General features: G+C 44.6%; 1 protein-coding gene across 1 annotated transcript; it reads right to left on the bottom strand.

Annotated features, from left to right (window-relative positions):
- Window positions 1–4,474: 4,474 nt before the first annotated feature.
- Window positions 4,475–13,654, bottom strand: tnfsf11 (TNF superfamily member 11). Its single transcript, XM_049593976.1, has 4 exons — window positions 13,232–13,654; window positions 11,233–11,268; window positions 7,085–7,211; window positions 4,475–6,345 (listed from the first exon to the last, which is right to left on the bottom strand). Exons 1-4 carry the CDS (start codon window positions 13,430–13,432, stop codon window positions 5,906–5,908), a joined length of 804 nt encoding a protein of 267 aa, XP_049449933.1. The 5' UTR covers window positions 13,433–13,654; the 3' UTR covers window positions 4,475–5,905.
- Between the last annotated feature and the right edge of the window lie 747 nt (window positions 13,655–14,401).

Here is a 14,401-nt window from a genome sequence, read left to right as displayed (position 1 = left end):
TTTTCCGATGGGCGTGTCCTTTGATTAAACACCTCTGGATGGCCGAGGACCTCCACATTTCCACGCAGATGTAGACAGTCTGGCGCACACGCTCTTTGCTGACAGCTCATGCAGGAGATGACAGGGCCTGGTTACAGTAATAACCCTCCTGCTATCTCACGCCCATGCGTCTGCAGCCGAGCCTGTAAATCTCACTCTGTTATTGTTTTAATAACACTAATGTTAGCATTAGCCAAGTGGTAAAAACGTCAGACATCAAAAGCCGGAGACATCTGAGCTATATTGGGGTGAAGACAAAGGGCAAGGCCCAGCTTGTGAAAATAGCTGGCTGTGCTGACTCAGCAGAGGAGTGTGTGTGTGTGTGTGTGTGTGTGTGTGTGTGTGTGTGTGTGTGTGTGTGTTAGCGATTGGTTGTACGTGTGTTTGTTTGTGTGTGGGCACAGATTGATAGTGTGTTGATATTTAGATGTGTGTAAGCGTGCGAAACACTAAGCAACCTGACTGCACATAACAAAGCCCTCCAGCTGCTCGGTAAAAACCGACTCCTCAGAGCTCCATTTCCTCCAAACCACAAAGCCTCATAAAGCTAAGCACCCATAGTTAGCTAATGGCATTCACTGCTATATTGATGCCTCTGGTGCTGCTTATTGGGGGAAAACACCCTGATATATTTTCCAACACATGACTTTGTTTTTCTGAATCAACAGCTCCACCTCTGAGCTGAGCGAGAAGACTGTGAAATAATGTCTGATGGTGATGAAGCATCATAAAACTGTAGAAGACATGAATAAAGTCTCCCATCTGTTCCACTGCAGCTCGTCTGCAACGGACCGTCATGGAATATCTGAAGATCTGGAGGCAGGAGCAAAAACACAAGTCAGCAATCCATTTTATGCCTTGTAGTAGTTAAAATCCATACACTCTGACATGGACTGGCCCGTTGCGTCTCAGAGCCAAAGCCCCTTGTGTTTTTACATATGTAAGTAATAAAAGAAGCCGGTAAGTTCTGCACTTCTGCCAAATGAGCCTGTTTTATGAATCGCTGAGTGCAGCAAGCAAGTGAAACTCCTTTGTCTGTGTCTGTGTGTGTGTGTGTGTATGGATGTGAGTATATGTGTCGGGTGAGAGTATGTGTGTGGGGGTGGGGGTCCAGTGGATGCCAAGCTTTCCATAATGTTTACTGACACAACACATTTTAATGGTTTCTGTCCAGCGCCAAAAAGAATTGAGAAATCAAGTCACTTCAAACGGGTGGCACACAACGGAAGTCCACTGTTTACACGTATGGCTTCAGCTATTTAAATCTGAAACTGAGCAGCCCTATGGACACCACAGCCGAGCTGTTTGTGTGGTTACACAGCTCTGTCGAAGCGTTGTTTGTTAGTTGTGTAAAATAGTTCTCTAAAAGACAACATTCTTCTCAACAATCACCCTTAAAAATATATTTCGTTTTGTGATTTAAAGGGGACCTAATATGCTTTTCCTTGTTTTCTGTCATATATACTGTATATAAAGCTACATGTTCAGATGTTCATATTAAATGTGGCTAAAGTTTCAAATAGGTAAACTTGTGTAAGTTTGACGGCCTCCAAAAAACCTTGATTTTGTCAATCCCAGTGTATTCTGCTTAATAACAGATAGCGAGGTCACTACAAGAAGTAGGACAACCATGAATGGCAACTTGTCGGTGAAGATTCTCAGTCATCCAGGTGATGGTAATCGTACGTACTAATATCGTAGGCAACTGGACTTGCTTGCTTCTTGGATGAGAGGCAAAATGTCTTCAAGAAACGCAAGCAAGTCCAGTTGCCTACGATATTAGCACTTACGACAACCATGAAGATGATACAAAACAATCCTGAACAGAGGTAAGGCGATGTTAGCCAAAGCAGCTTTCCAGACCACTTCCTATGAGATGAGAACGGCCCCTAAGCTAGTCTGCAGAGTTCAGAAGAGACAAAACAGTACAACTTTTAGACATCAAACGAGAACTGAGGAGAGAAAACAACAGACTGGATGAAACAGAGGGAGAATGGATGGAATGAAGACCGTGCATCAAGCAACATCGATGCTAATCAAGAAGCTAATATAACACCAAGCTAATCTCGAGAGATAACTTCAGGATTTACGGAATACCCAAAGAAAAAGAGGGCACCGACATGGTTGGATTTGCTCAAAACGCAGCCTGAACACTGTTCTGGACACTCTGTTTCCAAATTGCTGATGTCAGCTCATGCCAAATTTCTTTAAATGGACACATTACTGCAACCATTTACAGTAAATACACTGCTACATGTAGCTACATGCTAACGTCAGGGAAACATGTAATCTTGGTTGCTGAGGTTGTTAATTTCTGCATGATTAGGGACCATAATCCTGTTGGAACATTTGCAGTGTGAAGATTTTACCTGTTCCGCTGAGTCCCTCCCTCTCATGTTGTGATTGGCTAGTACTAACCCTGACCATGACTGTCGTTCAACAGATACGTTACATATGTTGAAACTTTAGGTCTCTCAACACACTGTGGTTAACGTGTAGTTCGGTATAGGCACAAAACCCACTTCATTAAGGGAAGGTAAAGATCATATTTTGGCGTTAAACACTCATGTTTGGTGGCACAAAAGCTGCATGAAAACACAGTGATGACTCGGTGAAAACCAGGTTCAGTGCCTCAGATGCTGCTGGAACACGCCGCTGGAAAATGTTGGGATATGTCTGTAAAACACTTCCAGGTGCAGTGCCACAAATGCAGCTAGGAAACACAACACAGGGTCACCAGGAGACAGCTGGTGTTGTTGTTGTTTGTTGGTCTGCAACTAGGCAGGCGTCTCGCCCACGTGACACGGCATTCACCATCCACTTCACTTCCTGATGACAAAGTCAACTTGTATAGTCACTTAAGAAACGTTGATATCATACGTACAAAATGTACAATGTCACGTTCTTGGTTTCCAGAAACGTACAATGCCAACATTTTCTACATTTTTCTCTTTTCTTCTAGCGTATGACTTCCTGGTCCCGTGGGCCGCTCAGATTGGTGACAGCTACAGAGACGTGATCCAGGAGCTGCACATGGGCTTAGACAAGATGAAGAACCCCATCACCAAACGCTGGAAGCACCTGACCGGCACGCTCATCCTTGTCAACTGCCTGGGCGCCCCGCTGAGCTCTGCCCTCAGCCCCACCGCTCAGGACAACTATGGCAACTATGTGTATGAAATCAAACTATTGCTGCCTCAAAAACCGTTTTAAACCTCAGAAACAAATTTTGATAAACTTTTTCGTAATATAAGAGAAAGTTTCCGAATGAGCCGCCATGTTGGTCCAGTTTGGAGCAGACAGCCCATGTGAAAGTGCCACGTCCATCAAGAATCCAATGCTGGGAACCGTGGCAACCCTTCACACCCCTGTGTACACACACCATAACCATCTCCAACCTGTCTAGCCAATCAAGTCCTAGTAGGGAGGGGCTATGCAAAACACCCTTGGGAGAAAAAAAATGTGGTAGACGCTGAGATACCTGGAAGACCTGGAAACGCTGGCCAATCAGAGCAGACTATATATTATATACTGTTTCTGGCAATAGATGCTCCTAAATTACACACTGAACTTTTAAAGCTGTAAACATGTCCTAGTAGAAACCCAAAATACAAGTATGAACCTGTAAATGCATATAATAGGTCCCCTTTAAAATGCACTCAGTCAGTGAAAGAAAATACGGCAGTGAAAATCATGTCAGAAGTAATCAGCTCCTGCTGCACCTCAGCCAAGTGTTTCTCTTCAAACCCCAGATTTTATTTCAAACACTCGGTACCGTTTGAACAATGAGCTGAGAGCCGTGTGAGGTCCCGGCGTACAGAGACGTGTGAACCCCAGCCATTCTCTGGCCATATGCTGGTGAACGCCCAAGTACAGACAATAGAGGAATTGTTTGGCTTTGGGTCCAACATTAAATCTCTCTCGCACACGCCGTGGGGCTTCATGGGAGACCCATCACCACGATGATCAAAACGGTTTACACACATCGCAGCCGAGTAATGAAATTCTCATCATTACTCCCATCCCATGCAGTCTGTTTCTTGTTTATTCTGCAGGTCGCTCTGCGCTGTGGTCCAAACGTCTGCTGTGAGTTAGCAGCGCGGCAGCAGCAGTGGGCGGTTTTTCTATACAACCTATCTCTGTAATGAGCTGGTGGGCTGCTCTGACCGGGGTAAAGGAACAGCGTGAATTCACTCTTTGGCCGTAGTGGTGTTGAATTTTCCAAAGATTGTGGAGATTATCAAATTGCACATCACAATAATATTACAGTCAGGGTGGCCTGTTGGTCAGGTTACAGTGCAAGGTGGCTGCCGTCTAATCCTGTGAAGTTTAATCTGCTTCACTGCAAACACCAGCACCAGCCTGAGTCGGGTAATGTCAATACACATCAAACACTCTTTACAAAAGTAGTTTTTTTTATTAAAACATACACAAACATAAATAAAAAAAAAACACTGAATGGAAAAACTATCAGATGGAATCAGATGAAGATCTTACAGGTTTGCTACAATCTTGTAGAAGAAACAATATATCCATATTGCTTTTGGCTAGGCAAGTGCACACAGAATTGTCAAAATCAAGATACATAAATATGAAATTTAAAATGAAGCCCCTGTGTTTTAATAACAAAAAGCGTGTCTACTATTTCCTCTAAGTGCTGCATAATGAATGTCACACAGACATAAAATATACATGATTTTAACAGCCGAAAGGTCACTGTAACAATGACCTGTCTCTGTACTTCTATAGCTAATAAATAAATATTTAGTGCATATTCCCATTTACCTCACTGACGAGCCAAATGAAAAACAAAATTTAAGTTAAAGATGAACCAAACTCAATTTGGTTCCTCTAGTTAAAGAAGACAAAGAGTCCATTCGTGTCACTTATGGTCAGACAGTCCAGCTATCTGCATCGCTTGTTGATCGTCATAAACATGACAAACAGATGTCATTTCCTCCTCAGTCCAGAATGACATTGTCGTGTGATCGCCTTCAGTGAAGCAGGCCACTCATTAGATTTCATCAAGACAGAAAACTGGATAACAAATGAGTCTTTGGAGCACACACACATGACCTTCTTTTCCAACTGTTGCTTTAAAAAAACAAAGTCAAAGCGAATCTTTCAAAGCATTTTAAGTTCAAACGGTGCCTTAGAGATTCTGAGGGTGATATAACTCACCATCTAACCGCCTATTTTTAATAATACCGTTGAGTTACTTACTGTGAGGACGCCTCATTGCCTGCCTTGTTAACACTTACAAAACCTTTCAGGAAAACATTTGTGCATTCACTGCCGTGGGTCAGAGGCATTATTTTTATCCTGTGATAATCTGCTAAGTGCAAGCAGATGCCCGATCAGCGGCAGTGTTCTTTTTGGTCATTTTTCCCAACAGTCAACACTGATAAATCCTTTCTCGCTGCACTCCTTGCCAACAAACTTACTTCCTCAGTTGCTCCCCTATGGTTTGTTTAATTAGTGCATAAACACATGTCTGTGCTTAAGTCTGAATGTTGTAATCTGAACTGAAATGTATTGAAATTTCACAACACCAACCACAATACTTAAAAAAAGAAAAAACGTCTAAAAAAAAAAGAGTCCAGTGCTAGTTTGGATGAAGTCGAGAGCTGTGGGTCTCATATTGTTAGAGGGGAGGGCAAGATGATTTTTTAAGAGATGACTACCCTTTCCAAATTTCTCGTAAAGGACTCCAAGGCTGTTTGGTGAAGAGCAATGTAAAAAAAAATGACACATGAACAATAAAAAAACACACTTTTTTTGAAAAATCAACATCATAAATCACTAACAGTGGTTCTTTGGCATATCAAATGTTCAGTAGCATGTCCGCTCCCCACGTGTTTATCTTTCAGTTACCCAACTTTATGGCACCAAAATACGTCCCTTCTCCCTCCAGGTCCAGCATCCAAGCGTTGGACACGTTGACGTACAAGGCGTCTCCCTCGTCCAGCCGGACTCCTCGGCCCTGCTGGGCGCAGTACATGTTATAGCTCGTGTCGTTCCATCGCATGGTGCTGCCCGTCTTCATCAGCATCACAGACTTGCTGTTCTGTTTGATGCTCTCGTGGTAGACGTACTGGATGAGCTGGGTGTTGCTAACATCCACGGGCGGGACCTCGGCGTGACTGCTTTCCACCGGTCCGTCCTTGTAGTAGCGGAAGCAGGTTTTGGCGTAAATATAGTAGAAGCCCGACTCCATCACCAGTAGTTTCCCCTTCTGGTAGCCCATTTTGTGGCGGTATCCGTGCTCCTCGTCCCAGTCGATGAGGATGGCGTTCGGCTTCCCCTCTAAACAGCAACAAGGGCAGCACAGGTTTGGTTAATCTATGCATTTCTTTTTGTTTGTTTGTTTATCACAGCTAAAGAAATAGGTTCATAACTTGCTAGTTTCAAAGACTGGACTCCTTCAACTTAGTGTCTAATAGTCACACCCATCCCTACGCTACGACACCTTATTATGGATCCCACTGTGTGCTGTGATTGGATACTACTCATCACGTTGATGTATTGGAAGCAGTTACGATTAGGGCAAAGAGGTCATCTGTTGCTGTGTTTCCTGCAGCTTTTTAGGCCCCAAACATGGACGTTTATTAGCGATCCCTTGCTCTTTTTCTAACAGGGATAACGCCACAGAAACTTACTGACACATTGCTGTGTTTCCAGCAGGGATTGTTCCCCAAAACACAGACATTTTAAGCAGAAACATGATTTTTTTTTGTGCCTAAACCTAACCAAACATTAACCACAGCGTTGTTGAAACATTAAGTTCCAATGTATCTGCTATATATTAACATGCAAATGAAACATGGCTTCCAGAAACTAACAATGCCAGTATTTTTCTGGCGATCACGCTGGGCAGTTACTGGCTGTTAATATTTAGAACCAACTAAAATCTGCAAAGTTTGTGTGATGCAACCAGTTTGATTAAATGATACTCAAGTCGCCAGCTGGGTTAATAACCCATCTAGAACTTAGGAGAGAAGTTAAATCAGATATAGCTAAAGGCTGTTGATTTAACTGCACTCACTCTTGGAGTTCTCCTGGGGCCTTTTGATTGGTAGATGAACTGACGGCAGGCTTTCTTTTGGAGTTTTGCACCGTCTGTTTTTCCTCGTGTCCCTCAGAGCGTTCAGCACCGGCTCCGTCTGCACTTCCTGTGGAGAACAGGGAAAAAACATTAAGCAAACGCTGACTGACAGAGAAGGAAGGTCAAAACATCACTCGTATCTTTCTGTGTGTGTGTTATCCGTCTCTGAAAAGATGCCCAATTTGAAACTTACACCCACATCAGTAAAGAGACATCAACAATTAACCCGCACCCACAGACGGCTTTTTCTTTAAAGGCAACAATATGGTTTTGACATATTTCACCGCAGCTTTGTTCAGCTGTCTCTTCGAATAACTGTCTGCTCGTATGGAATGGTGTGTGTGTCTGAAGAAAGTAAGTGGATGAGCATACATGGACTGCATGTCTGTGTGTACTATCCATCCTCTTTGGCCAGCCTGCTAACGTCTTATTACACTCGTGGTTGTACTCAGGGCTGGAGGCTGCAACAGGGAGGCCTCCTGGTGAGTGTAACATTTCAGATAGATTGCGCTTCTCACGGATTTGGCACAAATAGTATCTGGACTATATTCAGCCCCCGAGTGCTGATTCTATTCAAGGCCGATGACGCCGCCATGCACAGTCTGAGCCGGGCTGTCCTCCTCAGGCAAGACGGAGCATATACACTCAAGGAAAACATGGTTTCCAAGCAAGTAAACAGTCGCTGCACCGGAGCTGCCAACTCTCTTACACATCTGGCATGAGATTAAAATATCAGGCGTGAGTGTTTTGCTTTCAGCCTCTACCAACCAACTGAAACACACACACACAAGAGAGCTAAATGAAGCAACCTCTTTGAAGTTGTAAAACTTTGTTAGCTGCTTTGAAAAAAGCTTTACAGCGCTGAAAGTGAGGCACACTTTTGGATGCAACTTTTAAAATAGTACATCTATATTTAGGTGTGCATGTGTGTGCAAGGGATACAATTAAATGTTATAATTTAGAAATGTCAGTCAAGTGTCAGTGGAAGAATTATTTACACTCAACTGATTGAGGTTTGATTACATCCTCAAAGTGTTTTATGGTTTCAGTAATTTCCTCTGATCCAGTAATCTCAGGTATCCTTGCAATATAATCTCACCCTGACTCTGAGCCAAGACCCCATCCCTCTATAAAAAAAAAAAAAAGACGAGGGAATGGAGAGTGTCAATTTGGACGGGAGCACACCAATTTAAAACACAGCACCTCTGAGCACAAACACTGCCACACACTCCAAATAAACTCAGCTCCAGAGCCAATCCCACCAGCTCCATTAACGTGGTTTTGCAATACTGCACCTGTGCTGTGCTAATATTACTGTCAAGTATTTATTCACAGCCCAAGTCCAGACAAATTTGCACGGCGCTCGAACTAAGATTAGCACCGTCTGTCCTCCAAAAACAATTTGCTGCACAAACATGTTTATGGCGCAGCGTCTTGGAATGAGACAGGGGTAAACAACGTCTTGCCAGGGCTACAAAGTAATTGTGAACGCGCTCCCAATTGGCCCTACATTGTGGGATCTATCTTGATTTGTGGTGAGACCTCGTCATACCTCTTTAACCAGGGAGGAGAGATTATTTAAACAAAGCAGCTGCAGCTTGGCAGCTTCCTGATCTACAGTGTTATCTAGAATTAAAGCGCTGCATGGTGACAACTGCTCGGCGGCAGACAGAGCTGCTCCATGAATCAGAAACGTCTGCTGTGATATGTACATGCAGCTACAGCTGATTTGATTTCTCATGCTTATTCCTGGAATACCACAGTGCATGCAGGCCTCACTGCAGCCCTTTAACTACACACCACATACATCACTCAGCGTCTCCATTATGCTGATGAGTGGTTTCTGAGACGCTTCACGAGAACAAAAGTCCTCTCACTCAAAGCTTGGCCACCAAAGCAGATTGTCTCTTTGTGTTTCATGCTGCATCAGTCAGATCCCCTCCTCACACAGTTGTACAGACCTCCACAGACTGTAAACATTCACATCACGGTGTCTGATTCATGATCCTGTGTTCTCACCACTCTCGAGATCTCGCTGACCACAGCCCCGGCCCGCTGCAGGCCCCGGCCTGAACATCCTGTCTCACATCAAAGCTGGACTGCAGAGCTGACAGCTGTCCACTGAGGCCTGCTCTCTAACAAATCCCCTCAACTGTCAGTGGACAGCACCGGCGGTCTCAGGGCTGACCCTAACACAACACAGCGTGGGCCAAGTGGACCTGTCACCCTGACACCTCATAAAGCTCCCAGCACGCCTCTCTGCGCTCCATGGGAAACAGCCGAGGGCTAACGACACAATGAGCTGCTCAGTCCAAGACAGGCTGGGTGGTTTGTGTGAGTACTCCACCAGGGATACCCAGGGCAAACACAAATACATAATTTCAAATGAAATTAAAGCATCATGGGAAACCAAACATTACTGAGGCAAAGCTTTTTAGTCAGTGTTGTTTTACTTCCTGGTTCCATGGTTTTTTGCTTTCACTCGGCAAAAACCTGAGCCAGAAAATGGGCGGCGACCTCCGAAAAGGGATTAGAAAAAAAAAATATGACTTCAACAATTAAGAATTTTATAACTCCCTCACGCTACTGCTGATCACAGAAGGAAAACTCTGCAACCACTGACGCCAATGAGTGACTCACTAATAGCCGATGCAGTAAACTACTTTGTGTGCACGGTGTCAGCAAGCATTAAGGGAGAAGCTATCTGACCCTGTATCAAAAGGCAGAGAGGTGTTTTTCCTGCTGTGGTCTGACCTCTTCTGAGCCTGTGTGACCACCTACAGTTTGCATTACAGGAGCTGTGGTATGCACTGAAAACACACCCATGGGAAAATCATGAAACTGTCAGTGAAAACTGCAGATGATTATCGTATTTCTCTTGAGCTGCTTAAACTCCTCTCTTTTAAAAACACCACCTCATTATTGCATGTACTATACTTCCCCCTGTGACAGTGACAGCAGGAAATACCTGGTGTGCTGCAAAACATTCTTGAAGCAGATCGCTGTTGGCCTCTCAGACATTATTTTTGGCTCTGTGCAGACTCTAAAGCCCCTGAGGCAATTTGTGATATCTGGCTACACAAATAAAACCTGACGAACTTTGTTTCACCAGTTGCCTTTTAGTGGCATGTCAAAGATCAATCTATTAACCACTGACATTAAAGGGATAGCTCAGATTTTTTAAGTGGGGTTGTATAACGTACAGTAGATAACAGCAGACACGACCCCAGTTTGGAGAAACAGGTAGGAGTCTGGCATGGAGGCTAAGCAATGTGCTGCTGTGGAGGGGCCAGCAACAAAATTAATTTTAGTGACCGAAAAAAATCAACATCAGTTTAAGTGTTTGCCATATTGAGAGTATTTTCACTGCTTCACCTTTCTGTCAGACAGCCTGTCTGCTCTCGTCAAAGCCACCAGACTTCACTGAGAAAACCAGTAATTTTAGCAAACTGAACACAGGAGCTGCTGGTCTACTGCAGCTTCAATCAGTTGGTTAGTTTGTCTTATTGCATGACTTTGGTGAATCTGAACAACCTCTTTTAAACACCAAATTCATACAATGACATGAATGAAATAGCTGATGGAGGCAGCAGTCGACCAGCAGCTCCTGTGTTCAGCAATCTTAAATCACTGTTTTTCTCAATGGAGTCTGGCTTTGAAGAGAGTGATATAACAGCTTCATTTTCCAGCAGTAAATCACTGTCTAGCATTAAGGTAAAGCACTGAAAATAATCTCAATAGAGCGTACACTGAAACTGATATTGATTTTTTTAGGTAGCTAAAGTATGTGTTGCTGACCCCTCCACAGCAGCACATTGCTTTGCTTCCATGTCAGACTCCAGCCTACTTCTCCAAACTGACTGACATCTACTGTATGTAACTGTCTATTTGGGTCTGTCAAAGTTTAATAACAGCAATAAGTCAAGATGTTTTGCACAGCAGGAGTGTTGCTATTAATATCAAAGACCTCAGGTGTGTGCATGTGTCGTAGCAGGAAGGAAATGAGTTAAAATGCAATCTGTCTGAGTGGACTGTGCTCCAGTCACAGGGTGTGTGTGCTGCTGGGGTTAACCAGGGGTCAAACTCACCTCTATTGGCCGATGTGGAGCTGTGGACAAATCTACCTGCAGACAGAAACACAGGAGCCGAGGTCAGAGAGGTCAATGTGAAAATAAAAATCTCTAACACGCATGATTTGTTGTGCGAATGTTTCCCTGACAGGTGTGGGTGGGAGGAATATTTTACAAAACTTACAGAAAGACAAGCTGCAATAGGATGATTGTGTGTGTGCGTGTGTGTGTGTGGGAGGTTAAGTTATTTTCCACATGTCACTCTGCATTCCCCCGCAGCAGGCAGAAGTCAAAGTGATTTAGAAAACTGAGCATTGGTTCTCATTTGCGGGGCTGTTGTCTCCGAGCAGTTTACAAGCTATTACATTATAAAGTGACCACAGGGCTGCAATACGTGCGCACAACCGGGTGCACAACAACAAAAACACACACTTTAGCCCGTGCTGTAATCAGAGCAGTGTTTCTAAACCTTCTCCGATCAGCACATTCCTGTACGCAGACACGGCGCTGAGCAGATTCCAGCTCTCCTCACCATCTCCAGGAAGTTGTACAGGTGTTGGGGGCAGATGATGGTCCGGTGCCAAACTTCTTTCCACACACAACCGACTGACTCATGCTCAAAGTGCTACCATATGCAGCTGACATCGAATACAGAGGAGAGTTGGCGTGTTAATCCAAAGCGCAGCTGACCAACCAAAAGGAATCTGGGTATTCGAGGAACGCGTCTATCACTCCCAAAAGAGCCGCATCCCTATCATCACACCATCAGTCCCACATGAAAGTCTTATTACACAAATACGATCAAACGTCTCTTCATGTTTGTCTCCTCTTCTCTCCGGGTTTTTTTTACTCCTTTGCCTCCTTCCCTTTTATTTGGTTTTCTACCATGGCCCACATCCAGTGAATAACTAGCTACTACCGCACTGCAATGTGTTTATGCCAAAGACAAGCCAAAGAAATTTAACACACAAACACTGAGGAAGTGACAGAGGCGAGCAGAGAAGCAGAGGGACAGACAGAGATGCTCCCCAGGTGAACTCCCAGCATCCTGACAGAGCGGAGATGCGGTCTGCTCTCTTGGCTTGTTGAAACATGACAATTATTCAACTCCAAAACCGCCATGAAGTTACAAAAACAACTGCGGCAGAGCTGTAAATGTTATTTTTCTGGGTCACAGACACGCAGCCTGCACGATGGCAGAGACAGAAAGCAACGGGCCGTGCAGGACACATATGTATCCTGATTGTGACTCTGCAGCGAGTTCGAACATCCAGTCCTCCCTGAGCTGTGCCAAACTTTTCTCCTTGAGAAACTGCTCTGCTTGTGCTCAAACGTTTACAACTTATGACACATATGAATTACAAATAAAATCCCCTGTTGGCTTGTAAACATGCGCAAGAGGAGCTGCAGCCTCAAGTGAAAACATCTGTATTTTGCAAACAAGACATCTTGCAGAAGATGTTATCACTTCAAAACGGATTCGCGATGCTTTTGAATGGAGCTGCAGCTCCTAGAAAATATCCTGCTGAAATAACTAATCCGCGGAGATGTTATCTACAAGTCGAGGTGCTTTTTTTCACAGCAAAGGGAAGACGTGTTTTAACTGCGTGCCGCCGGAGCGCAGCGCCTTCAAAGAGACGCCGAGAGTGCACGATATGTTGGCGCACTGAAGTGCAGAGCTGGCTCCATGTCGAGGCTTTCTTCTTTTCCTTTTTTCTCACTTGTGTAGATTACACCTACTTTACTTCTAAGAACACACACCGCCAACTTTATACAGAGCTGGGAACTTATCGGGCACTTTATGGCATTATAAAATTGCGCAAATGTTGCTGGGCTGTGTTAACCCGCCTGAAGCCCAGCAGAGAACTGTTGACTGTGTTTTTAGATAAATATTTACGCACAGAACCCAAGCCTGAGTAAATACACGCTGACGACAGTGGGTGACTTTGCAAAGTGTGTCATTGCGCACTGGAAATCAAACCCCGACGCGGACCACACAGTGTCACATTGAGCTTACCTCTTGCAGATAACCCGTCAGGTGTAATAAGATCGCCACGCTGGAAGCCACCTGAAGCAATCCCATAACAGCGAGGGTCCCGAACAGGAGCGGCCGGTAAGTGGGCTCCGAGCTGTGCGCCGGGTGGAAGCGGTGCTGCGCCGCCTCGATGTCGACGGTGTTCCGCAGGTAGCCTCTGTACTCGCTGTGGGTAGCTGCCATGATGCGCGCTCTGTGTGTGCCGTACAGCCCCAGGCCAGGTCCCAGACTCAATGCAAGGAAGGAAAGAGAGTGTGCAAGAGTCCCTATAATGAGCGGTGGGTGGGCTGAAGGAGCTCGTCTCTCTGCAGCCAATCAGAGGGATCCGGGACTCGGATAGAGCTACGGGAAACACTGAAACCAGACTGGTAACCAGTTCGACCTGAGCGCACGACAGGTAAAGCGAGCCCTTTATGGCTCCACAGGCCCTTTACAGGAACGCATTAACACGTGATCCACCCCCTCTGCGCGTCCACACCCCCGGTGACACACTCATGCACTGAGGCTGAGTGTTCACTACAGCAGGGATGCAGTGGTGAATAAATCAAGTGATAAGAATCAACTTCTTACCATCAGTTTACAGCCTGTAGACACTGAAACTGATCATTTAGATCAGACTCAAAAACAAAAGTCACTAAATGTTGCAAGAAAATACATAGAAACAAAAGTTATGATGAAACCATCACTGATGAACCAGAGTTTTAAAGGTCCAGTGTGCAGGGTTTAGGGAGAAATGTTGGCAGCAATTATATAATAAGTATGTTTTCTTTAGTGCATAATCACCTGAAAATAAAAAGTGTTGTGTTTTCTTTACCTTAGAACGAGATGTTTACTACTACATAGGGAGCAGGACCTTGTCCAGGGAGATCTCCATGTTTCTACAGGAGAACAGATAACCCAAACACTGGCTCCATACAGAGCCATTTACCACAGTGAGCAGGCCATCTGTGACGACAGCGTCTGAAAACACTGATTTTTTAAGCCACGAAAGTACTTTATTACCGTGTTTAAATCACTGTGCCGGTTTTAGGTTGAGACCTCTGCAGATAGTTTGACTCCCCATAAAAACTGCCTGAACTTCTCTCTGAAGAATTAAGATTTAAAGGAACAGTGTGCAAGATTTGGGGGGATTTAGTGGCATCTAGTGGTGAG

Source organism: Epinephelus fuscoguttatus, linkage group LG13, assembly GCF_011397635.1.
Source record: "Epinephelus fuscoguttatus linkage group LG13, E.fuscoguttatus.final_Chr_v1".
NCBI classification, from domain to species: Eukaryota; Metazoa; Chordata; class Actinopteri; order Perciformes; family Serranidae; genus Epinephelus; species Epinephelus fuscoguttatus.
Note: the sequence above shows the minus strand (reverse complement) of the source record. Positions and strands in the feature narration are given on the sequence as shown.